At 45.9% G+C, this 26,652-nt stretch overlaps 1 protein-coding gene across 3 annotated transcripts in view; it reads right to left on the bottom strand.

Moving 5' to 3' along the window:
• Pcsk6 (proprotein convertase subtilisin/kexin type 6) overlaps positions 1–26,652 on the bottom strand; it is a 190,178-nt gene that overhangs the window by 129,606 nt on the left and 33,920 nt on the right. For all 3 annotated transcript variants that reach the window (XM_035441384.1, XM_027408098.2, XM_027408096.2), the window contains exon 2: positions 12,654–12,758. In XM_035441384.1, the coding sequence (XP_035297275.1) occupies positions 12,654–12,758 (105 nt within the window). The remainder of the gene's footprint in view (positions 1–12,653; positions 12,759–26,652) is intronic.

Here is a 26,652-nt window from a genome sequence, read left to right on the forward strand (position 1 = left end):
CAAGCAGCCTGGAAGGCGGGAGGGCTGAGAGTAATGGGGCTGTGGGGGCCTGGCTGAAGACGTTTTAAAAGGAAATGGTTTCAGGAACTGGGCTAGAGACCATTCCTATGATACTGGGCAAAGAATCTGGCTGCTTTCCACCCTAGCCCTAAGAACTTGCCTGAGGCTAAATGAAAAAGCAATGGGCTAATTTCTTTGGCAGAGAGGATTTCAAAGCACAATATTGAATCTGTGGCTTGGTTACTATTAATGACTGTTATGCAGGTCTACAATGAAAAGGTACGAGCAAAGGAGGAAAAATACAAAATGTACAGTTTAGAGAGGGGAAACACACACACACACACACACACACACACACACACACACACACACACACACACACACACACACACACACACAAAGCCAGTGCTGGAAGAGGTGCTGTAACTGTTTGGGAGATCAGCATCATTAAGGAGAGGGCTAATCTATCCTGGAACAAAAGGAAGTGTGTCCTCAGGGGACAACCCTGTGTCCCCATCCGTCCCCCTCCCCCAGCTTCCAAGTTGTGAAGCTAACAAGATTCAAGGGGGCCAGGGCCATCCTAGCCAAACCTGGCAGTGCTGTCCATTTGCTGCTGGCTTCACAAAGGACCCAAGAGGGAAAGGAATCATGGTTGTTTCCTTGTGGTTTCAGAGAGCCACTGAGGCCGGGCAGTGTGTGGCAGGGAAGGCCCTGTGTGAAAGCCCTGAGAGGACAAGAGGCTCTAAGGGGCATCTTATAAATCTGTGAAAGTGAAACCTGGGTTGCAGTGGGGATCACAGACACTGGAGATGTCATAGCTGTTAGACATCTGCCGAGGGGAGCGTCGAGCTGCAGATGACAGGGTGGAACCAGCCAAGAGAGAAATGTATGTCGGTGGCAGCAAAACTGGAAGGGCAGAGCCTTTTAAGTCACTGATACCAGGGGAACCACTTGTGTTTGCTTGCTGGGATCTGGTTTTGCTTTAGTCCAGTATTTTCTCACTACGCTACCACTCCTCCATTTTGGAATGGATATATATATTGGTGCTATTATATGTTAGAAGTATGCGGTTTGATTTTTGATTTTACAGGGGGCTGTAGTTCAGAAACTGCCTTGACTCTCAGAAGAGACTTTGGACTTCTAGACAGTGTTGAGACTGAGGAACACTACGGGGACTTTAAAAGTTGGACAAAATGGATTTTGCACTATGACAAGGCCATGATGAGTCTAAGGAGCTCTTCTCCTAACAGGGCCAATGTACACAGGAAGTCCTCATGCTTCTTTGGAAGCAGGCTTAGCTATCCCTTCCCACCAGGCTTCATTCATGCCCTTTGCACCAGACGCCTTTCTGCCCAAAACGATAGCCTCAATCTGTGCATCTCGGCCCCTTTCACAGGGGTCGCCAAAGACCACCTGAAAACACAGATATTAATATTTTGACTCATAACAGTAGCAAAATTACAGTTATGAAATAGCAATGAAATAATCTTATGGTTGGGGTAACCACAGCATAAGGAACTGTGTTAAAGGGTCTAAACATCGGGAAGGTTGAGAATTGCTACAGCAGCATCAGGTAAGTATGAACTAAAAGCTCCAGAATTAAACCAAAACAAACCTTTGCTATTTTTAAACCAAACTTTATCAAGTAGAGTGATGCACTAGGGTGTTTTCATAATGTACAATTATATTATACTTTGTTCTAATTCATCCCCCCTCTCTCTTTGTCCTCTTAAGTTGGTTGTCTTGTGTCTTTGTCATGGTGATGTGAAAATGAACTTAAAACAGCAGTCCAATTATCCTATGCTGCCCTACAGCCACCTGGACAAGGTCTAAGTCCTGTTGCTATTGTATTCCACTATGCTAGGTAATGAATGGCCCTTAGATGGAGTTCATTCCTAGATGAAGAAATGAAGCCATGGTTCAGATTTTAAATATGAATATGCTTCAGGCCGTATATAACATACAACCATAAACAGACTTTCAGAAACACATTTCTGAGTTGAAAATATGATTTAGATAGATTTATTTTTCTTTTTGAGACAGGGTCTCACTACGTTGTTTCTGCTAGTCTAGGACTCGCGTTGTAGCTCAGGCTGGTCTTGAACTCACAACTCTCTGCTCCAGAGTACTAAAGCTAGAATGCAGGCATGTCCTGGTAAGCCCACACCCAGCTTGGGTATTGGCGACTGCATGATGTTTGTTTAGTTTTTGTGGAACATCAACCATAAGTTATTTGGGATGGGAGCAAGCAATGCCACTCCTATCACTCCCACCATACACAAATCCTGTGGATCGCAAACTGGTACAAACTTGACTTCTTTAAACTTTATTCTGACCCCTTCTTCTCTCCATTTGTTTCCCGATAAGCCTATACCAGAATTACCCTACACAGTTCTTTGCTCTGGGAAAGAATTCTAGGTAGAAAGAAGGTTCCACAGTCTTCCCAGGGCTGTACGCTGAGTGGTGCTTTTGGCAGTAAGTGCAGCCCACATGCTGCCTTGCCCCAGCCCTATACTTTGTTTTGAAACAAATGTCCAACTTTGTTCTAGAAGTCAAGTTAAAATCCAGCCTCTCTGGAATGCGTGTGAGATAAAAGTTACAGATAGTCATAGGATCCCACAGAAATAAGCAGAGGGTGGGGGGTGGGTAGGGTGGGGAGACCCTGACAGGACTACAGGAAACAGCCTGCAGGTGTCAAGGGTCATTGATGTGGCCTCATTGTTCATATAGTCCCACTGGCAGCCTTAGCTGTTTCCTCTTCCTGTGAGCCAGAGGCACATGGTCAGACCAGAAGCCCAATTGACACATTGGTCCTGAGTGTCACTAGCAACAAAGGGCTGTTTTGAAAAGTCCTCCTATGTGATGGTGCTGACACAGAGAGCATAGAACTATGCTTGTACACTACATCAAGCCCTTTCCTGCCCAGAAGGGTTTGCTACAGCCTCAGAAACCCCAGCAGGTTTCCCCAGGGAGCCCCTTTCTATAAGTGGGTCTGTGGTGTGAATGGATGGAGCTAAGGTGACAAAGGACATTCACAGAGACCTCTGTACTGAGGGGTCCTACACAGCATAGTGGGGAAGGACACACAGTAGACCCAAGCTGCTAACCCTGTTTAAGCACTCAGGAGTGGGTCTCTATTGAGTGTTGAATAGATTCTGTGCTCCATGCACAGCCATACCCAGAACAAAGGTGGAAGCTCCTGGCATCGCTCTCCTCCCTGTGCCTTTAGCCTGGAAATGTAAAAGGACAAGAGGGACTTCTATGTGGTAAGGTAGCCTGACGTCCCACCGTGCAAACCGGTAGAGCAAACCAGAGGCCATGTTCCCAGGGTCCAGGAATCAGCAAATCGTAGAGCCACCTGCCGAAGGGAGCAGCTGAAGGAAATAAGCCTATGTGGACAGTCAGATATCCTTCCAGGGTCTCAGGTTCCAAACCATAAAAGTGTGTGGGCTTGGCCAGCCCATCTCCGAGCCTTTGCACTCCACGGTGTGACCACATCTAGTGTCCATCAGTGCTGACCGCTCTAAACACCTTGCTCTAAACACCAACCTCCAACCTGCTGGAAGGCTCATCAAGAGGGTTCATGGAGAGGAAAGTGAGGAAGACAGTGTTCACTAATGATTACGCAACACCCATACAGCATGTGCGCTGCTTGACTGTGTGTGCACAGGTGGGAGGGGAAAGGGGAAGATAAACTGGGCCCAGGTCCCTAAAGGAATGGAGGGACAGGCTGGAGTCCTGGGGCTTCTGGGAACTGTGTGGAAATGCTGTGGGAATGGGCATGATCTGTTTGTCAAAGGGGCCTCTACCTCACTGTGACTGGGAACACGGAGTCAGACCTCTGGCTACCCCTTGCCATCCTCTCTTCGGTCATATACATCACTAGGACAAAAGAAAAGGAAAAGCATACATTCTTACTGAAGGGTGAAATTTTAAACACTAAGAAAATGTTGGCCGGGCATTGGTGGCGCATGCTTTTAATCCCAGCACTTGGGAGGCAGAGGCAGGCGGATCTCTGTGAGTTCAAGGCCAGCCTGGTCTCCAGAGCGAGTGCCAGGATAGGCTCCAAAGCTACACAGAGAAACCCTGTCTCAAAAAATCAAAAAAAAAAAAAAAAAAAGTCCTTGAGTTGTGCCTCTATTCTGCTTCTCATTCTCCTGATCCTACCCATATTTCTGAGTAGACTAAAGGCCCTCTTGTTTTTTTTTTAATTATTATTAAATTTTTTTCATTCATTTTATAAGCCAACCAGTTTCCTCTCCCTCCTCTTCTCACTTCCCTCCCCCAACTTCCCATCTACCCCTCTCCCCGTTCACCCATTCACTCCTCCATCTCCATTCAGAAAGGGGCAGGTAATGGCCCTGGTGTTATTTGGAGTTTGAGGACTCTGCAGTTCAGGCTTTGGTGTTCCCTACAGTATCACTGTCCTTACTTGGTCCCCTCAGTGTTGGAATATACTGAGAAGATGGAGATGTGCCACTGCCCGCTACCCTTTCCATACCCCTTGACTCTTTCTCTCCTACCCCTTTTCTCCTTGGTCTCTAATAAAAAGTTGTTGATTGGTCACTTTGAAAGTTTAAACTAAGAACAATATATACTATGTTAGGCCAAGGAAATAAAACTCATTGATTAAAATGAAACAGTGACACCAATAACAAAAAGATCATGGGGAGCTTGGTAGTGGTGTCGCATGCCTTTAGTCCCAGCACTCAGGAGGCAGAGGCAGGTGGATCTCTGTGAGCTCAAGGCCAGCCTGGTCTACAGAGTGAGTTCCAGGACAGCAAGGGCTACGCAGAGAAACCCTGTCTTGAGAAACAAAACAAACAAGCAAACAAAAAGATCATGGGATTAAGCTAGCATCATGGAAATGAAAGGGTTTTTGTCTGCCTGTATAAGGCATGGGTGTGACGACTGTCACCTCCCTAGAGAACGGGGGATCTATCACCATAGGCTACTGGCTTCACTTGAGCTGGTCTTTGTAGGATTCCTGAGGCCACTTGTAGTGCAGCACTCTGCTTGGTGCTGGCATGGACAAGATGCCAGGCTACTATGCTAATTGTACACCCAGAACACATAAGCCAGGGCAGTAGAAAATGGGGAAAAGTCAGGAAACCCAGGAACTAAAACATACTGTAACTCAGCCTAGAAGCCCACCAGCATCACCCTCTTCTGTCACCAAGGCAACAGGGAAGCAACCCCCTCCTACTCTCCCCTCTTCACCTGTAGCCACAGAAAAACACTGTAGAAGCCATTTCTTGAATTCTGTTTAGAAGATCCTGGCTTAACCATCACAAGAGATGACAATTTGAGCAGTGGGTGCTTTGGGAAGTTAAGGCTGCTCATTCATTCGTAAGTTACTTATCACTTTGCGTAAGGTCATAGAAGGTGCTGTTCTCCCCATCACCCGCCACTGGCTTCCTGTCACTGAAAACAGAGCCTGCAGCCACAGCCCAGTTTGGTTGATCGTTATGGCTGAATTGTGTCTCCACCTAGATTCTTATGTTGCAGTCCTAAGCCCCAGTACCTCAGAATGAGAACTGTGGCACTCAAACCCATGGTCTCACACATGTTAGGCAAGTGTTCTGCCACTGAGCCACACCCCAACCTCTGGAGACAGTCTTTAAAGAGATAGATTGAGTTAAAGTGAGGTCATTAGAGTAGGCCTTCATCCGTTATTACTGATGTTCCCATGTGAGATTAGGACACAGATGTGCACTGAGGGAGAGAGAGACCATGTGAGGACACAGCAAGAACGCAGCCATCTGCAAGAGACTTCAACAGAAACCACCCAGCTGAAACCTCCATCTTCACCTCCTGGACTCTGTGACTGTGAGTCCAGTCTGTTATTTAAGGCTCCCAGTCTGTGGCCCTTTGTCACAGCAACGCTAGCAGACACTGGTCCACATTTCTGATATCTATGATTTTGGCTTCAGCAACATGATGATAAGGCTTTTGGAATCCAGTCTTTCTTGTGGGCTTCACTGTAAGTGAGCTAGGGTGAACCACAATTTCCTTCTAAAACATTTAGATAGAAAGAAGCTGGTATGCAAATGAAGATAGGTCGATATTGCATACACGAGCCTGGTCCATGAAACTTGAGAGACATTTCAATAAACATTTATTTAGCATCTGTTAGCTTTTACCGGGCAACTGCTGGGCTGGTAGGGAGAATGAAAACAAACGGGATACGGCCTTGGCTCTCAACAACTTTATTGTGTCAGCAAGGGATGGGCTTTTGTATTCCTGTGTCCAAGCTCCTCTTCCTAAGAGCATCTATGAATCTGTTTGGTTTGCCTTCCTGTTACCTCTCTGTTGGTTCTATTGGTTGTAGCATATTGGATGACCCAGTCTGTCATTCTAGGCCTCAGAGACACCATATGCAGCTCCCTGCCAACATTGTTTCTGTCACTGACCAGATTCCAAGAAAACTACTAGTTGTGGCTGTCATTCCTATTGAATACTATGGTATGCACCCATCCAGGCTAAATCTAGAACACAAATATACAACTGTAGGAAGAGCAGACCATGTCTGAGGACTTTGATCCAATGATGGGCTTCCTGGTAGCAGGGCTGTTTGAGACCAGAGGTAGGGAAGAGGAGAGATAGGCAAAGATAGAGTGCAATCTATGCCAAGGCTGAGCAGGAGTGAAGCCTAGCTGTGCCAGCCTTTCGAAAGGCTGGCACAGCTAGGCTCAGGGGAGCCACAGGAGTAGGGCCCACTCGAGACAGTGGCAGCAGGGTGTTTCATAGGATCCTTTTGGGAGTGTGGAGAGGTTAGCTGTGGACCAGAGGTGACAAGGAAAAAACCCTCAGGAGGACAGCAGGGAAGGCAATGTTGTAATGCAAGTGAGAGAAATTAGGATGTGGACAGGGCTATACAGGAAGAGGGCTGGGCCCCATCAATGAAGCAAGTCGGGGAGGCTGCTAACTCAAGCCAGAGAGCAACAGGGAAGGACCTCTCTTTGAGGCTGTGAGGCCTTTAGGATGTCACTGAGGTGAGTATGCAGGTAATTAACATTAGAAAACACTGTCTTTTTTTTTTTCCTCTCTGACTGCCAGCTCCTCCTATCCTTTCTCCTGCCTTGCTATTGACTGGTCAGCACTTTATTAGACAATAGGGTGTAGAAAACACTGTCTTAAGGTGTATTTTAAAATCCAAACCCTTTGCCAACTGTCAGCAGCCATACCCATGGAATCAGTTGTGCTGTGCTGAAGAGGCAGCTCATGGCTGTCTTCTGTACTCCTTTGGGAAAAGAGTGATGGTCTATGAGACCTCCAGTCAGGGTGGCTCAAGAGTTCTCACTACCCATGCGGGCAGATCCATCCTGGGCAGGAGCAGCCTGCCCGTTACACTGTCCATTGTCCCCTGTGACTGCTGTGATCACTCGCTGACTGTGTGCTGCTATTTGCCAGGAACTTTCTGTTTGTTTGCAATTCAAACGGCTCTCGCACACAAACTGTCAGATAAAATTCCATCTGTGGTTGAAGGAAAGATCTGCTTAACTGTTGCATCAGCGCTGGAAAGAAACCGGAGCTTTGATTAAACTCTGGGGCAAAGTCCCATCCTCCTAAGCAAAATACCCCGCTGCAGCCCCCGAAATCATGAGGTGACGGTGAAGCACTGTCAGGAGGCACCAACTGGAAGGCCCCCACTGCCCGGAAGCAGCCACTGAGGCCCCCTCCAGTAACATCTCCATCTTTCCATTTCCGTCATCCAACTGGCTGAGCACCAAGGGAAAAGAAAGGGCTGAATCAGAGTCATCGAACTAAAATGTCAGGTTTGGAAGACAGGCAGCAGCGCCTAAACTATAAGCCAGCTTGGAACAGAATCAGAACGAGTAATTTTTAAAAAATTTGTGAGCCCTTTCAGCTATTGGCTGGGGCTGCTGTAACATCTGCCCTTCCTTCTCCAGACGTTCAGCAAAAGAACAAGTTAAAAACAAACACTTCCAGCATGCTTAAATGACAGCCCTAAGAAAAACTCAGTGACTGATACTGCACACTGGCAACTTGTGTGTTTTTCTCTCCCTATGAGAGGTCTGATCAATAAAGCAAAGCAAAACGGCCCCTTCAAAGGCAGGGGGAATCAAGTAAAGGTTAATTAAGAAGGTACAGAAGGGAATGGCTCAGCAGTTAAAAGCACTGACTACTCTTCCAGAGGTCCTGAGTTCAATTCCTAGCACCTACAAGTCAGCTAACAACTGTCTATAACTCCTGTTTCAGGGGACCCAACACCCTCTTTGAGCTTCCACAGGAACTGCATGCATATGGTACACAGACATACAGACAGGCAAAACACCCATACACATAGAATAAAAATAAATATGTGTATCTAAAAAAAAGTAAGGAAAGTGATGACACATGCCAGCAGAGGATCACTGTAAAGAGATGCTTGGCAGGTGTGACAGATTGTATGTATCTGTGTGTGCCTAAAGACAAGCATCCTCACTCCACTGCCTCCCTCTCGTGTTTTGTTTAAACAAATGTACACCCCATCAGTTTTATATGATGTTGGGGTGGACCATAAATTCCATCACTCATCAAAGCACTTTGACACAACACAGACTGGAGGCAATTAAAATAAAATACCATCTGTATTCCATTGGACTTTATCCTAAGCCCTATAACATTCATTTCCAGTGTGGTCATCCCAGTGCATGGGCAACTACATTCCAATGTCTCTGAATAATATTATATCATCTTTTCCTTTTGTTAATAATATTAATTACAGAATGTTCCAGATGTAAAGGTATCATAAAAAAGGCTTTGCGAATGTAAGAAAATGGTTCAGATAAGAGAACAAGACTACATGATTCTATGAAGCAGCTAATTTCATCAAATAGTTAATTGGAAATGACTAGGTAAAGTAAATATTCATCAGACGGACAGCTGATTCATTTGGCTTGCCTTAAAACTAGACTATGTAAACAGAGGTATTTCATTTGTGGTTCTGAATTCCTAATTGGTTTATACGCTTTTCCTGGGGTTGAAGCTTTAATTAGAACTCAGGGAAGACCATCAACCAATCACCGGCAGGTTACAGGCAGGGCTGGAATGGTTGGGTTTTTCACCTTTTTCCTCTTTATTTTTTACTGGCAGGATGCTTTGATGGCAGCCCTGCCAGAAGCTACGAAACTTGGCAAAAGGGATTTTTATTTGGAAAAACTTAACTGCCAGAGCCTTGCCCTAGGAAGTCTGTCCTTCCTTCTGCTCCCTTCAAGAACACAACTGTATAGTGGCTCACAACTGTAATGCCAGCATTTTGGAAACTGAGGCAGGAGGACTGCCATAAATCCTACATCACCATGGATTACACAGTGGGTTCTGGGTCAGCCCGTGACACAGAATTAGCACCTGTCTCAAATAAAATGATACAACTGATCCTAGGGAACACTAGGTCCCCAGATCCAAACTGAACACAGTCCTGTCAACACACCCAAAAGAAATCAGCAGAACAGCTCAACTGTTGCATACAGGTAGGACTAGGGCATCTGGCCACAGGAACCCCTTGGACTTTGTCCCCACCACCCTGCCTGCATAGCACAAGGGCAAGCCTTCTGTCTTAGCATCACTGTGGCCTCACCAGTATGGGACCTACTGAGCAGCTCTGCATTCTGCAATTATACAGTTAATATTTATGGAAAAGAAAGGATGCCCAGGGAGGGACCTTAGGAGGGTTTAACACTGCCAGGGCTGTGGCTCTTGTCTGTCATCTCAGCTACTCAAGAGGCCAAGTCAGGAGGATCAAAAGTTCTGCCAAAGCAAGATATCTAGACTCTGTTTCTAAAATTTAAAAAAAAAATGCAAAAGGAGGTTGAAAACATTGCTCAGTGGTAGAGCACTCACTTCGCATATGGGAGGCCCTAGGTTCAACCCTGTAACCCAAACAAAATACCACAAAGGTTTAAAACAGGAAGAAGACAACATACTCTCTCTGTCTCCTATATTGACTGTTATTTGTCTAAACATCAAGGAGCAGTTTTAATTCTTGGAAGCCCCTTTGACAGGGTGTCGGGGGCCAAGTCTCTTGGCAAAGAGTACCCATATCAGAACATTTTTCATACAAATATTTAGCCCCACATTTTTTTTATTAGTTCAAATTAGGAACGAGCTTGTTTCACATGCTAATCCCTTCTCCCTCTCCCTCCCCTACCCCCTACCCCCAACCTACCCTCCATGCCATCCACCCTCCACTCCCCAGGCAGGGTAGGGCCCTTGACGGGGGCTCCCCAAAGTCCATCACATCACCTGGGCCGGGCCTAGGCCCTCCCCCATGTGTCCAAGCCGAGAGTGCATCCCTTCACTTGGGATGTAGCCCCAGATTTTTAACTCCTGGAGAGGTAGGAATTTAAAGATGCTCAAGACTTCAGATGAAGAAATGCATGCTGTCTTTACTGGACACATCAACTGCTTGCTCGGAGTGAAACTGGGGTAGGGTAATGTGGCAGTGACTCCCTTGTTAGCTTAGACTTTCCTCTAAGATGACAGGTGACAGGTCACTTTCAACATCACAGGACCCATCATACCTCTTTATGTTTAGGCTGTAATCTGGAACCAGGTGCCCTGCTGCCCTTCTCAATATGGCTCTGAGTGTGGTGACATCTTTTTTATATTCTAACAAATAAAGCTTGCCTGAAGATCAGAGGGTAGAGCTTGCCACTAGCTAACCATAGAGGCCTGGAAGTCTGTACAGACAGACAGGAAGTGATATGGCTGGTCAGAGAGAGGAAGTGATAAGGCAGGGGGAGGCAGGAACTCAGTCTCTTTTCAGTCTGAGGATTTCGTAGAGGTAAGAGCTCTAGTGGCTGGCTGCTCTACTTCTCTGATCTTTCAGCTTTCACCCCCTAATATCTGGCTCTGGGTTTTTATTATTAAGACCAATTAGAACTCGTGCTACACCTGAGGATTGGTTGGCCCACTCTTTCCTACTTGCTCTCATTCTGGAAGTGTGAGTCCCTATGGTGTGGCTCCGCTTCCTCAGGGAAAGAAATGTCCTTGCTCCTTTGGAAAACATTTCTTCAGGTTCCGTATTGTGGGCACAAGCATATATAATCATAACCCCATGTAATTAGGTGAGGTGGTGTGCATTAAAATGCCCAGAAACACAAGAATCTGCTAATAGACAAATCGCAGAATGTCTTTTATCTGTATCTTTCTATTAATTCATCCATTCTTGTGTTTATCCATCTACCTACTAGTCCACCTGTTCATTCACCCATGCATCCATTACTCATTTATCCATCCATTTCATCTACACCTCCACCAGTGGTATGTTTATCTATCCACTCACTCACCCGTCACCCACCCATAAGCCCATTCATCCAGGTATCCATCCATTCGTCCACCCCTTCACCAGTCTGTCCATTCATCTACCCATTCATCTTCTCATCCACCAACCTATAAAACAGATTTACTAATACACTCAGGCTATTTCTGCCTTTCACAGCCCACTTACATGAATGGGGACTACTTCCCCTGTACTTCAAACCAGGATGCTCACAGAGTGATGCCCCAGCACAAAGTAATTCATCTCTGTGAGCAGGGATGAACTACCCTCTCCTCCCGCTCCACCCCGCAGCTCTGTCAACAGTGAAGCCATGACTGTCAGTGGAGTGGCTTGTGGCAACATCAAAAAACTCTTCTTCCATGGAAACTTTATTGTAAATGTTCTCTGGGAATTGCTGAAATCCTTTTGTGTGCCAGACAGTGGGTTCAGATTGACATTTAGCACACTGCTTTTAAGGCAAGATGACTACTATGTTTAAAACGATGGACTCTCTGTGGCCACACTTCTTTGTGGTTAGTACTGCTTCTCACATGAACGTCCCTTTCCCACACAGCTCTCGATGCCCTGTGACAGATCACATTTATTGCTTCGTTTTTGGTCAGCCCAGCTGCCAGCTTCACAGCCATTACTGTAGGCAGAATAAGCCATCCAGCAGGTATTTGTAAGTACCTACTGAAAAAACGAACTTGTGAGAGGCCTACCATCCTGCTGTGCATTCCTATCTACTGGCTGATATTTGCCAACATTAATTTCAAATACAGGTAGAAATGAAGCACGATTGACTAACTCAGTCAGTAGGGGCTACCCCAAAACTTTTCAAATGAATTGATTTAAATCTTAAAGAGATCCCCATAAAATTTTACTTGGTATTTGAGCCCATGGCAACCATTAAGATACGAATTATAATAACCAGGAAAGAGTTTCCCTCTGTCTCATCACTAATTTCATTATTAAATACTTGGTTTAAGGGTTTTGATTTATGGGTAAGAGTCCTATATGTATCTTGTGTAATGGTTGCATATTTTTATTTTTAACATTAAATTAACTTTTGCAGTCCTGGGGGTGGAACCTGGGGTCTTGTGTATGCTGGACAAGGACTCTACCCCTGAGATATCTCCCAAGCCCTATTGATTTTTAAAATATTGCTAGATTTCAACATTTTAACAAAAGTCAAGTGTTTTTCTCTGACGAAGACATAAAAACCAGTGGCATTCAGTGGATCTGACATGTTTCTATATCTCTGCTGCAATGTATTCCAAGTAGACACTGAAGTTAATTTTTTAGAATAGAATCACATTACGATTTGCTTTCAGGAGGGCAGAGCCAGGCACTCTAGTCCTTTGGAAGGAACCCTGCCGGCATGTACCTGTGGGTCCATTCTGAGGAAGGTGTGAGGGCCTCTGCTGCTCAGGGTTGATCGCTTGAAGGTCTTGCTGTGGTAAAAATGGTAGTAATCGTCCAGATTCCCGATCTGCAAAACAAGAAGTAGGTTACCTTTCTCCAATACTGCCCGGCAGATAGCTCCAAAAGCTCTCCCCCACACATGCATGTACACATGGGCACTTCCCATTGCCTGAGGCATTTGGCTTCCAGTGGAAACATCCTCCTACCCTGCTCCCCACCTGTGTCTCTGGCAAGCAGTCAGTGTTTATGAACCGGAAGTTCTTTTCAGATAAACAACCCTAGGTAATGTTTCTGAGGAAGCCCACACTCCATCAGAAGTTACCGACTAATACTGTCTAAATTTATACTATTGTGGCCAAGTTTTATAGACCCAAATTAGTGTTTATCTTGGGTCAAGTACCCCTGAGGTAGCTAAGTTAGTGTCAAGTTGGGTCTACTCCAAATATTCATTATAAACACTCTCCTTCCTCTCCACCCCATGGGTAAACCAAAATCTCTAAGAATGGACACTCACTCTCAAGTGCATGGAGGAAGCCAAAGGAAACACACGGGTCCATCTGCTCTGGGATTTTAAGAGGTCAGATGAGAACATCCAGACCCCTGGAGTGTCCCAATTTTCCGTTATGGGCAGTTTTTCAGGACAGATTTCTGCTTGAGACTAGGTGGAACTAAGAGAAGCCATGTGGCCTGATTCCCCCACCTTCAAGAAAGGCTGATGCTCACACCCTCCTGTCATGTCAATTTGCCCAGTGTCACAAGACTCCTGAGCATGAGGACACAGCTTTCAGAGGCCTGCTTGTCCCAGCTGTCATTGGGTAGCCACCATTCTCAAAAGCAACGTTTGAAAATGCAGATGGACTGAACCTACACAGACACTTCTGTGGCCCTTCTCAGCCAGCTGAGCTGCTCACTCAGGGAGGGATTGAAGATTAAGGAAGCCACCTCTGCCCCCACCTGATGGGGGGGTGTCTTTCTGTGTATATATCTCTCTTATTGGTTGATAAAGTACTGTTTGGCCAATGAGGAAGCAAGATAGGTGAGACTAGTAGTCAAGGAGGATTCTGGGAAATGTAGTAAAAGATCCAGGCAGGAAGTGACATAGCAGGCAGACTCAGTATATAAGCAAGGGCAAGAAGGAAGTCATCCCTTTCGCTCTTCCTCCTGCTCTCTGCTCTGAGCCGACATGTGATTCTGGGATGAGGACTCCAGCGGAAGGCGTCCTCCATAAGATAAGTCTTAAGATTATAGTTGATAATTAAGACTGAGCTAGCAGATGAGAAGTCCTAGTCATTGGCCAAGCAGCATTTGTACCTAATATAAGTCTCTGTGTGTTACTTGGGACCATAACGTGGTGGCGGGCAGAACTCGGGCAGCCTGGCAGAAAGTGCCCACATGGTAGCAGGGCTCGGTGGTTTCGGTGGAAAGACTTATCATAACAGCCCCCCACGATTTCACTTACAGAGTTATCTGTAGTCGATTGTGATCTACAAACATTTAATGAAAAACTCCAGTAATAAGTAATTTGTACCTATCATGTATATGCATGTGTATATATATGATATGTCATGTACATATGTGTGTATATATGATATATATTCATATGTACATGATATCCACTTGTACATATCATGTATATGTACATTATATACAATATGCCATGTATGTTGTGCATATATGTATGATATATATTCATATGTACATGATATCCACTTGTATATATCATGCATACATTTATACTACTGTCTCTAGGGCAATTTAGATGTAATGTTTTACCATATAGATTTTCAGTCATCTGAGTCACTCAAACTCTTCTCACAGCCACATGACTTTGAGCAAGGTTATTCCATCGCTGTTTATCTTAATCCCTTATGAGTAAAATGGGATTAAACTTACCCTTGTGCCTTTTTGTGTTACTGATTCCCCTTGAATTTAACCAGGACTAAAGCTTACCCAGTACATCACTGTCAGCTGCCCCGACCTCACGACAGTCCCCAGGAGAGACCAAGGAATTTAGAAGCTATAGTGGCCATTTCCACATCTTTGCACAAGAAGATAGAGTGAGTATACATGAGGTTCTTCTGGGTTCTTTGCCCACCTCGGATTTCCCTGCCAGCTAGACTCGCAGCCTGGCTGCTTCCTGTTCTTACACTTAAGAGAAAGCCCTTTGTTATTAAACAATAAAGCCCCTCTCCTTGAGTTTGTTCTGGCATGTTCCGTTCTCATACACGGAGAACATTAAGTACTGTGACAGTTGCATGTCACCTATTCGGTGGGAGAGCCTAGGGTGGTGCTAACCAGTGACAACCATTACTGGATGCTGGGAATGGCTCTCTGGCTCCTTTTTGAAGCCCCTCCACTCCTCTCTTAAGGTCTATGATGCTGTGGGTTTGGGATAAATCAGGCTGCCTGAGACCTTTCTGTTTGAAAACCTAGACTGACCCTCTCTGGGCTTTCATTTCCTCATGAGACACTAAGTACCACTTTGCAAATTGATTGCTTCCAGATCTGAGTGGGAGACTTATGTATAGGGGGTGGCAAGCAGGGCTTTGGGTAGGTACTAAGCATCCCATAACAGTTATCTGCAATTCCTATTCTCTGTTCATTTTCTCCTTCAAGACATCTTTTGCTGCTGTCACAAACACAATGTTTCTGCCCTATCTTGCTCACAGACTCTTTTCCTACAGGTAAATCTCATTGCTCACTTCTTCAAACAAGTGATCCAAAGACTACTAAAGCCTGGCAGACCTGCTACCAGATAGAGGCATCATGGAGCCTCACTATATGGTGGTAATTAGTAAATAAGTGTGCTTATGAACAGTCACTATCCGTGTGTGGGGGGCGGTGATGGTGGTGGTGGTGGTGGTGGTGGTGGTGGTGGTGGTGGTGGTGAGGGAGTTATGTAACTGTTGGTCTTTTAAGTCTGAACATTCAAGCCAGTTCCCGCTTAGGGAAATACTGAACAGGTGAATGAAATTTGCTGGCAAATAAATGATTCCAAGCAGAGCCACCCACCATCCTGGAGGCCATTAGGGACAGCTGAGCCAAGCCAGGGGAGCCATCCCTTCCCTTGATAAAATTCCCAAGGCCACCCACCCCCGCTGTCTCTGACCACCTGAGATTATCCTTAGAAGTGGCCCACAAGGTCTTGAATGATGAGCTGTTCTCTTGGAAGAAGGAAAGGAACAAATGCTCCTCACAATACTAACTAGGCAAATGGCCTTGGGTCAGCAGTGGCCAATACTACACCTGTTTGGATACATGTACAACTCGGCAGGAGGGTTGAGTTCCACTGCAGAAGAGAAGGGAACATTAGCCAAGGCATCCTCCTGCCCTTGCAAAGCTAGCACAGTGAGCTACTTCAGTGGAGCCATGTAGCATCTGGCCTTTTGTGCCTGGCTCATTCTGATTAGCATAATGACTTCAAGGTTACCCATGTTGTATTATATGTCAGAATTTCCTTCCTTTTTAAGGCTGATGAATATTGCACTGTATGGATAAATCCATGCACATGTTGATGGGCACAGGTTACTTCCTCATTTGGCTACTGTGAATGTCACCGCTATGAATGGGGTGTGCCAATATTTGCCCAAGTCCCCGCTTTCACTCCCTTTGGGTGCATTCCCAGGTCCTACTTCTACCTCTACTGGACTGGCCACACCCACTTGTTTGCTTATGTATCCACTTCCTGTTGCTTCTTCTCTGCTGTCTCTACTCTTCTAGGATTCTCACCTGGACTGCCACAGCAGCACTGACTTTGGGGTGCACTTCTGAGGCTTGGAAACTGCTCTTTCTGATCTCAGGCTGTCGTCATGAGGAGAGAAGGCAGGATACCAGGGTGGCAGGCTCCAGGCTTGGACAGAGTCTCTCTTGGGGATGTCCACTCTCTTGGTTCAACCAGATGATACCTGACCCTGACTTAGATTAGCCAGAGGGACTCATTGTCCTGTAACTCAGACTCTCTCTGCCCCAGTGGTCCCATTTGTAAGATAAGGTCATTGTATGGGGGAGACTGAGGCCCCAGTGTTACATTGGGGCAGGGGGTGTATAAATTTCTTAATTAGCAACATCTCCATTCTGTCCAAAGACAAGTAAAGATAACTGACACAAAATGATATATGAACACACAAATAAGACTGTTATTCTCTTGGTAGACCTTCAGGGTCAAACTGGCAGAAGCTAGACTTGTAAGAATATAGGAGTCTCCTGTCTAAGACACTTGAAGCTATCAACAGCACCAAACCCCATAGATATTATGATTTCCCCCCATACACACATACTCACTATACATTAATAAAATTAGGTACAGCAATTAATAACAAACTAGAACAACCACAACAAATATAAATATACCTACAATTACAGAGCAATGTAAGCTATAAAGTATAAAGTGCTTTAGAATTTTTTATTTGACGTCTTTAGGCTGAGGTTGACTGTGCATCCCTGACACTATGAAATATGAGTCCTCGGCTAGCGAGGGACTCCTAGGGACAGAAAAGGCAGAAGCAGGAAGCAGAAAGCCTTTTCTGGAAGAAAACTGGTGCTCGAGACCAAACACAGAGTCCCATACACGTTCAGCATGTACCACAGAGCTACAGGCCCAGCAATGCCAGACACTGGCTCTGCTCCTATGACCACTGGCCACAACTCTACACACCACTTCTCAAGCCAGTCTCCGAATAGCCCATTGTTGCAGACACACTGGATGCCACAAACACTTCCATGCACATGAAGGGGCAGCTCCTCTCCTCTGCCCTGTGTGGGAACAGGAGGATCTAGCCCCATCAGACCTATGTATGGCCTTCCTGTCCTATCCCACTCTACCCTTGCCAGGCTTCTGTCTGTTCTTCAGCAGCAAAGCTGCAAGGCACTGTTTCTTAAATCCTAACATAAAATTTCAATATGTTCTTTTTTCCTTTCTTGCCCATGGTATTTTCACAATGTCTTCATCAGAATTAGTCTCTGAGAGCACTATCCAATAAAACAGTTTGTCGAGTATCAAATGCTCACATCTCGCTACTCGACATCAATATGTAACTATATACATTAGTTGGTAAAATTGGTAATATCATTAAAACATCATTAAAGGCCTTGCTAAGTGTTCTCAACCAGAACACAGGAAGAAATGAGATCAAAGAACTCACAGAGAGCAGAATCAAACGTAGTTTAATTCTCTCTAACAGGAGGCTCTATTAGACATTTCAAAAACACTAGATAATATAGGCACGCTGCATACAAGGAAGGTACAAACAGAGGATGGAGTTAGGAACAACTGCCCCATCCTGTCCCTAGCTGTCCCCAACTTGTACTGAGTGCACCCTGCTCAGAAGGCAAGCATTAGAGAGCATGCCCATCCTGGTTCAGATGAATTCACGACCCCCGGAGCTAGCTGCTAAGTCTAACCTCGTCTTTCAGATAGAGGAACTTCAAGTATGGAGCAGTGCAGTCATTTCTTCAAGACCACATATCTTGTTAATAATGCAGCTAGGATTCTCAGTCATCAAACCTCTATCTTTTGGAATAATTAAAGGCCAATAGCTGCCATGGAGATCCCAAAAACCTGATGTCTGTCTTCAGTAGGAGGTTATCCACACCAGGCCACATACCTCAGCAAGTGCCTACTCTTCTCCATTTCTAAGGGAAACTATGGGAGTCATGCATTAAGCTCAATGGTACCCTTTCCATTATGCCTCTGTGTGTATGTGTGTGTGGATGGATGGATGTTCTAGTGTTATATGAAGACCTGTTTTGTTCTGCTGTGTGTGAGATACACTAGTATTGAAATCCATATGCATATATAGTCAGATGTGTATATTTAAACACATGTGTGTACGTATACAGATAGATGTGTAATGGTGACTATGTATAAATGTGTGTGTACATAAATATTTTGAATGTTATTTTACATATGTATTTGGATATATAGAAGTTTGTATATTGCTTATTTAAATATATAAGCATTCAGGTGTGTGTGTGTGTGTGTGTGTGTGTGTGTTTATGCAGGGCTTGTGACCAAAAGACAGGCAAATCCTTGATTTTTCTCATAACCATCTCATCCAAATGGGCTGCTGGAGCCAGTGCTGACTGCCCAAATTCAGAAGCCCTGGGTCTATGGCTCCCCACTGTGGTATACTTCAGAACCAGGCAAACAGCTCCATCAAATCTGCTTTGAGGTGGGTGGGCCTGACCTAAAATGGAGATTCTGGTTCTGGAGGTCTGGGTGTTGACGGGGCAGGGGAGGCTGCTCCTTCTCCCTGACAGCTGGTTGACCCCTACCACCCCCCATATCCTACCCCATCCCAACCCCACCCTGGGGCTCAACTTGGGGCCATTGGCTGCTCTGGGGCCTCCCCTCCCTTCATCTAGATGGGTCCTGAGTACTCAGTACTGTCATGGTTGAGGCATCCTTGTCCTCAGGCTTGGAACAGCACAGGGGTCAGCAGACGACTCCCACCACAAGTAGAGCATCGCCATCATTTTGCCTGCCCTCCCAAGCCTGCTGAGGAATTCCACCTTCTGAGGAATACCATAGCAAAGAGACCACCCAAACCTTCTCAAAGCAGCCCCTGAAATGGTCCACTGCCCCAGCCAACAGGAGCAGGCCTCAGGGTGCTGTGCTGGCCCATTCATCTCTTCCACATAACACACTCCAGCCCCACCCAGCTCCTCCCTGTCACAAAGGACAGCATGAGCCCCTCGCAGGGCACATTCGGATCTTCATCACCAACCCAGGCCACCTCTTTTGCCACAGGCTTGGCCTCTGTCCTTCAGAGATGCTGCCAAGTGTGAGAGCCCTTCTCTTGTCTTGCTGCTTCATACCCCTGTGTGAGCTCATGCTGGTCTTCTGACACGGACTCCACTAGCTCCTGCTATTGTTACTCTTATTCTAAAGTCACCACGGCCCCCCAGGAAGCCTTCCTAGATATCCCAGACTCAGCTGGCCCAACTGTAGCCATCACAACTCTCACCATTTTCCCCCTTTGCTGATTTCAACACTGGGAAACTACAGCACCTGTCAGGGTCTCTGACACAAAGAAGCTGGAAAAACATATAAAACAAAGCACATTTCAGAATTCCGGCTTCAAGTGACACCAGGGAGATGCAGTGAGCTGTCTTTCTCATTCCACCAATAGATATAAAATAGCTCGTGGAAAGTTGAGTCCAGAGGCAGGACTGACTATCCCCAGTCCCTTCCCTTCTGGACACTACTGTCTTCCTGTACTCTCTTCCTACCAGTCCCCCACCCTTCACAGGACAGCTGGAGAGCATTGTGTTGTGGAGTCAGGGGACCAACTCATAGCTGGCATCTGGGGCAGACACAGTTCTGTGCTATATCTAGAAGGCACAGCTCATCCACTCAGGTGCCCGGAGTTCATTCACAGGGAGCACACCCCCAGACGTGAGGAACACAGAGAACTTGTAGAGCCACACCGGGGGAGTGTGAGAGCAGGATCTGAATGGAGTCTTTTGAGTTTTTATTTTAAGCACTAGCACTTAGTCTCACTCTTGGGTGAGCCCCGTGGTGCTGCCAGCTGGAGCTCACCCTGTATTCTTCAAGACAGCATTATTTGGAGGAATGGAGGAGGAGACCCAATCTAATCATCCATGTCTGATGTGTAGCAGGCCACTGCTGAGCACCAGCATCAACCCCAGATGACATCCAGAGTCTTCCAAAGGTCCACCAGCCCCGGGGCCAGAAAGCTGGCTCTGTGGGGAGTTGCCTAAGTGCATATTTTGGACAGTCCAGGAAAACATCATCCCACCTTCCCGGCCTAGAGCAACTAAATCTCCCCTGGAGGGAACAGCTGATAAGCAGTCATGGGAATGTCACCCTTCAAGGTCTCCAAATGAATGGGTAGTAGATTTGCAGCTTTCCACTGCAGTACCGTTCCTTTATCACTCCTGGAGCCTGCCCTTGACTGCAGCCTGCCCTTGGCTGGACACAGATGTCTCCAGCCCCCTCTTCTCTGCAGCTGCAGCATGCTGGCTTCTGGAGCTGCCGGTCTTTCTTTGGGCTGACATCTTCCAAAGGCCTTGGCGTTCTGGAAGAGTCCTCGTCTAAGTCAGGGTCCCCTGGGCTCAGTTATATAACACTATTGATCCCAGTTGGCCTGCTTAAGAAAAACATAACTAATTAGAGCCCGTAAAAACCTACACACCAAATTAATTCTGAATTGCTCTGGTGACTCCCTCCTCTAAATGTTATAAATAGAGATGGCCACCAGGCCTATATTTAGCCTGTGCGGGGCTACCTGGTATTTATAATTAAGGAAGTCCAGAGGGACAGAATGGACATTTTGTCGTTTTTTTTTTTTTTTTTTTAAAGCACTTTTTTACAAACTGCTTCCCATTTCAGTCACATATACACACAGACACATTCTGTTATTGCAATAATTACAATCCCACCCGAGTTAAGATACTGCACAATTTCTCAGTCCTTTAAAATTACGTTTTCCAACACGAACACACCCAAACGGCGCAATTAGGCTGGTCAACCTCCTGCAAATCCCTGAAAAATAACATTAATTTTGATTTTGTAGACTGCATTTTTTTTCTTCCCTCAAGTTGCTGAAGCAAACAGCCCAGTTTCTGATGAGGAAGCCTGACTTACCCACTTGGCCTGGGCTGGTACTGCTCATGGCCACAAACATTCTGTATTCTGAAGACCTCCATTTCAAAGAGACTACTCATTAAAGAATTCTTAGTGGTTTCGTGAAGTTGTTACTGTTCTTCACTCCTAATTCCAACATCCCCTGAGTATTCACTTCTGTTTTGTATTGATTTGATTTTAAAAAGATGCATGCAACTTTTCCTCCTGAAGTCTTCCATCATAAGATCGTCATAAGGGGAGGAGCATAGTTTGGGTATGGAAGGGACAATGGGAAGGTCTAGGGTAGCCCAGGGCAAGACACCACTCTGGAGTTCAGCAAGTGAGGCAGGCATTTGCCTTGGTGATAATGGAGAACAAAGAGGCCACTCTGAGAATCAGAATATGAGCCGGTGCCCAGTTTGGGGATGGAAATCAATGAACATGTCAGATGGGTTAGCCACAGGGGCACGAATGTATCAATACATCGGGAACAACAGAAGCCAGATTTCCCACCACTAGAGAAGGTCATCCATACAAGGTGGGATTCCGAGAAGAACTCTATGGTGAAAGACTGGAATTAGATATCCTTGTAAATTCAGTTTCCCGGACAGAGAAGTAAACACATGCAGTATGTGTGTGTGCTGTGGCTTGGCTAAGTGTCATCCAAAAGCCCAGGTGCCAAAAGCTTGGTCATCAGCCTTTGGGACTACAGAACCATTAGGAGAGGCAGAGCCTCATGGCAGGAAATCAAATCACTGAGAGCAAGCCATTGAAGGGAACAGTAGTCTTGTTGCTTGGCTGTCATGAGGCAGGCGGTTTTGCTCCATTGTGCACTCCCACCTGGATCTACTGCTTGGCTACAGGTCCAAAAGCAATGGGACCATGGGCTGAAACCTCACAAACTGTGAGATGAGATAAGACTTTCCTCCTTTCGTCACAGTTTAATGAGGGGTATGTAGATATAGAAGCATAGTCCCAACCTGCGCCTGAGAGCAACAATACTCCAAAGCAATGAGGCCACCAGGAGTGTAGTCCTCATGCATACCATTTCCCTGCTACAAACAACAGGATTCTGTGGTGGTGGCTGGTTCTAGCCCCGGGATGGGGCAGTAGACAAAAACACAGTTTCATAAGTTGGCAGAAAGCAAGCAAAGGCGCAGCAGACTCTAAAGACATTTCACAAGGATACAGACATTGGATCGAAGGCTACCCACTGACCAAGCAAGCTAGACATCCTAATGGGCTACAATCTCTGACTAATTAGGAAACTGTGAGTCCCGACAGACACGAGTAGATTCAAAGTTTCAAAGGGATATATCTGCTTTGTTTCATATGGTTCCAAAGTAGTGCTACGAAAAATATTCAAAATTATAAAGGCAAAATGAGAGGTTTTACACTGTGAATTCTGATAAAAAAAAAAAAAAACAGTCAAGTGACCTACATAGGCCTTACTAGCAAAGAGATGAAACCTGAGCTGGGGAGACTGGCTGCTTTGGGATGGTTTGCCTCTTTCAAACCTCAGGCTGGGTTTTAGACCCCACTGTGAGACTTCAAGGCAGTGGAAATGTAGACCTGATGCTTAGAGATGAGATCTTTCAGGGTGACTATAGTTAGATAAGCTTAAGGCAGAAGACCCCATAACTTGAATCTTGGTAGCTTTATACCAATAGGGAGAGATGCCTCAACATACAAACATATTCTCCCTGTTTCTTGCCATGTTATGACACCCTGAACCAGCCTGGGACCCTACCAGCAAGGAAACAATCACCAGTATGGGCCCTTGACTTTGGACCTCCAGAGCCATGAGCCAAAATAAACAGCTTTTTCTTTATAACTTTACCACTCCCTTGCTATTGTTATCAGCAACAGAAAACAGGCTAACATGTGATCAGGTGCCATGGCAACCAGTATCACTTCTGTAATGCTTCCATCAAGACCTGACAAACACAACTGGAAAGACGGTCCCCAAAACAACTGGCCTAATATATGCATGAAGGGTTTAGGTCACAAAAGTCAAGAAAACACCAATGAATGCTGTAGAGTGGAAGAGATTCAACAGCAATGCCATGGCCTCCCTGGAGGTCACACTGGAACCTGAGGCAAAGGAAAATTAGCAAGACTTCGCTGGACTGCAAATTGTGATATTTTGTTCATGGATTTTCATGCATTAATTGTTTAAACATTGTAGTAATTGTTGCTTATCTTGACAATAGAGTCTTTTGGTGGCTCTTATACTGTCCCCTTAAGCCACATGCCAATCTAATCCTTCCCTTACTGCCCAGCCTGCTAATGAGACCTGCTCACAGAAAGTAACCCAGACTTTGAACAGAATCTTTCTCTACAGTATAAGTCAGCCTCCTGTCACTCTAACAAAATACCCCAGACGATTAATTTGTAAGAGAAAATGTTTGTTCTGCCTGACCATTCTGGAGGTCAGAGTCCACAATAAAGTGGTCCTGGCAGCCTGTGGTGTGCCAGAGCATCGTGTGGATACATGCGGCAGAGCAAAGCGATTCACCTATAGTCAGAAAGCACAGAGACAGAAGGACTGGCCTTCCATACCCCCCTAGAGGGTACGCACCCATGTCTAGACCCCCCTCTTACAGGTGCCACCACTTCCCAACCACATCAAGCTGGGAACCAGCAAAGCCTTTAACACGTGGAGGGCGTTCTAGTCCAGTGAGGACCACTGCTGGGCACCGAGGAAAGTGAGACTCACACGTGGTGACAGGCCTGCGGGGATCTACTGCAGTTCTGCAGAGACTGCCCCTGTCTACGTGACAGATGCACTAGAGTGTTGGAGCTGATGGGACTGAGCCAGCAACATTCTCACCGAGAGTACGTGTTAAATGCTTTTAGCCTTCCTGGGAGCTTCTGATTGGTTGATTTTGTTTCTACACTTTTTAAAATTTCAATAAAACAAGGAACCTAACTTCTGAGTCTCCTTTCTCAATGCACACTGTGGTGGTTGGAATGACAATGACCCCCATAAGCTCATAGAAAAGTGACACTTTTAGGAGATGCATCCCTGCTGGAGTAGGTGTGGTCTTGATGGAGGAAGTATGTCACTGGGATGGGCTTTGAGGTTTCAGAAGCTCAAGTCAGGCCCAGGGTCATTCTCTCTTCCTGCTGCCAACTGACCCAGATGCAGAACTCTCAGCTACCTCTCCAGCACCATGTCTGCTTCCATGTTGCCGAACATCCCACCATGATGATAATGCACCAAACCTCTGAGCCATAAACCAGCCCTAATTAAATGCTTTTCTTTATAAGAGTTGACACGGTCATAGTGTCTCTTCATAGTAATAAAACACTGACTAAGACAACCACTTAATGAAATTGTGGTCAAGCCAAACACATTGGTATTGCAACCTCGATGCCAGAGAAGAGAGGACAGGAGGATCAAGAGTTCAAGGCCACCCTTTGGCCACATGGTGAGTTCAGGGCCAGCCTGGATTACATAACACCCTATCTCAAACAAAACAAAACAAAAAAATTAATGGTTTAGAAGATAAAAGATGAAATGCTTCAACTCCTGTAGCCTACCTCTGAGGCACTCTGAATAGCTGTGTTGTAAATGACAGTTGTCACTGTTCCCTCCTCTAACCTAAGTAGAACTCGAGGGGCCCTGGAAAGCTGTAGAAAAAATAACAAGAATAGGAGACTTATTCCAAAGAAAGTGACATGTGGGGAAGGGTGGCTGCAGGAGGCCTGCACCTGCCCACCATGTCCCCAGGTCACTCTCTGTCAGGACTCATGACCCCTCCATAGGATATCTACCCCATAGCTGACTCCTTACTAAGGATGGGGTCATACCCTGTGTCCCTGTTGCCTTGGTCTAACTATATTTGGTCTCTATAATTGGGAGAGGCAACCCATGCAGAGACCCTATGGGAGACAGGGTTCCTGAACTCTCTCCAAAAAACCAATATTTGGGTTACCAATGGGTTATATCTCAAGTTTTTACCATTAGTACCTCATCTTAAATGTTACTGCTACTGTAAAGCCTGCCCCAAACATGCCTGCAGGGTGTTGGCAGCCTCGTATCCATACAGCTAGTATCTGGACTCTGGTTCAGACCTTCTTGCCTCTAGATAGCCCCTGCTTCCATTTGTATCCCTGAGTGTAGAAGAAGCAGAGTAATGGTCTTATCCTCAGAAAGTCCTAGCTGAAAACCTCACCACGGAAAAGAAACCCTGGAAGAAGCCCAGATTTGCTCATAGAGATGAGTATCCCTGACTGTTAATGCAGTGAAGTTCATCTGGGCACAAATGGCTGTGCACAGCACACAGCAGGGGAACAGGGGTGTCTATACCATCTGGTTCAGAGTAAGCTCATACTGAGTACGCATGCTGGCCTGCTACCAAACACCCTAAAGGAAGGGTCAGAGCTGGGGATGTCCTTTGGGTCTACTTCCTGGAGGAGGATCGTGGTGGAGGAGATTGTCAGCTTACCAAAGAGGCCGGTGGGGGAGAGACAGATTTGTCTTTATGAGAGAAATGATTTAATCCTTAATAGCTAAAACCCTTGCTGGAGAGTAGATATCCAAAGAGAAACTAAAAGATATTCAGAGATATTAATCTTCAAACTTTTCACTTTAACACCAAGACTCCCCCACATCCAATAGAAGCAAAAGTAGGGACTGTCACAAACAGGTGCACACCCAAGCTCACAGAAACACCGTTCACAGCAGCCAAGCAGGGGAGCAGCCCAAGTGTCCATCAGTGGCTGAGGAGATGATGTGGGATGTACCAGTGGACAGTGTGGAAGCTTGGTCAGCCTTGGAAAGGAAGAAGACACAGTTACAAGATACAGCATGGATGAGCCCGGGGGACATCAAGCTAAGTGAAACAAGCTAGTATTAACAGGAGGTTCTACGGCTATGTGAGCGGTCAAACTCACACACACGGGAAACAGAATGTTGGTGTTCCTGGGTCCAGGAGAAGGAAGAGTGGGGAGTGGGTTCTTAACATGCACAGAGTTTCAGTTTGGAGATGGTTCGTAGTGACATTACACATCAGCAAGCATGGACATAACGTCCCTCACCTGTGCGCAAAGAAATGGTTTCTACAGTATACTCTTGTGGTACTCATATTTTATCACCATTAAAACAAATATCTTCTATGATCCTGTCCACATTATCTCCTAAAGTTGACTTGTCTCCTGTGTCACTCGGGATGTTGGAGGCTGTGGCTCCAGGGACTTGAGAGGAAGTCGACAAACTAAGTGCAGTAAGGCTGCCAGCTATCCTTACTAGATACCATGGCTCTAAGCAGCTCTTCCCCCTCCTCTGGCCATCCCTATCATGTGGTTTCCTTTAAGGGAAAAATGACACCAGAAAGGAAGGAAGTGACAGAGTTCTCTGGCTCACCAT

Source organism: Cricetulus griseus, chromosome 3, assembly GCF_003668045.3.
Source record: "Cricetulus griseus strain 17A/GY chromosome 3, alternate assembly CriGri-PICRH-1.0, whole genome shotgun sequence".
Lineage (NCBI taxonomy): Eukaryota > Metazoa > Chordata > Mammalia > Rodentia > Cricetidae > Cricetulus > Cricetulus griseus.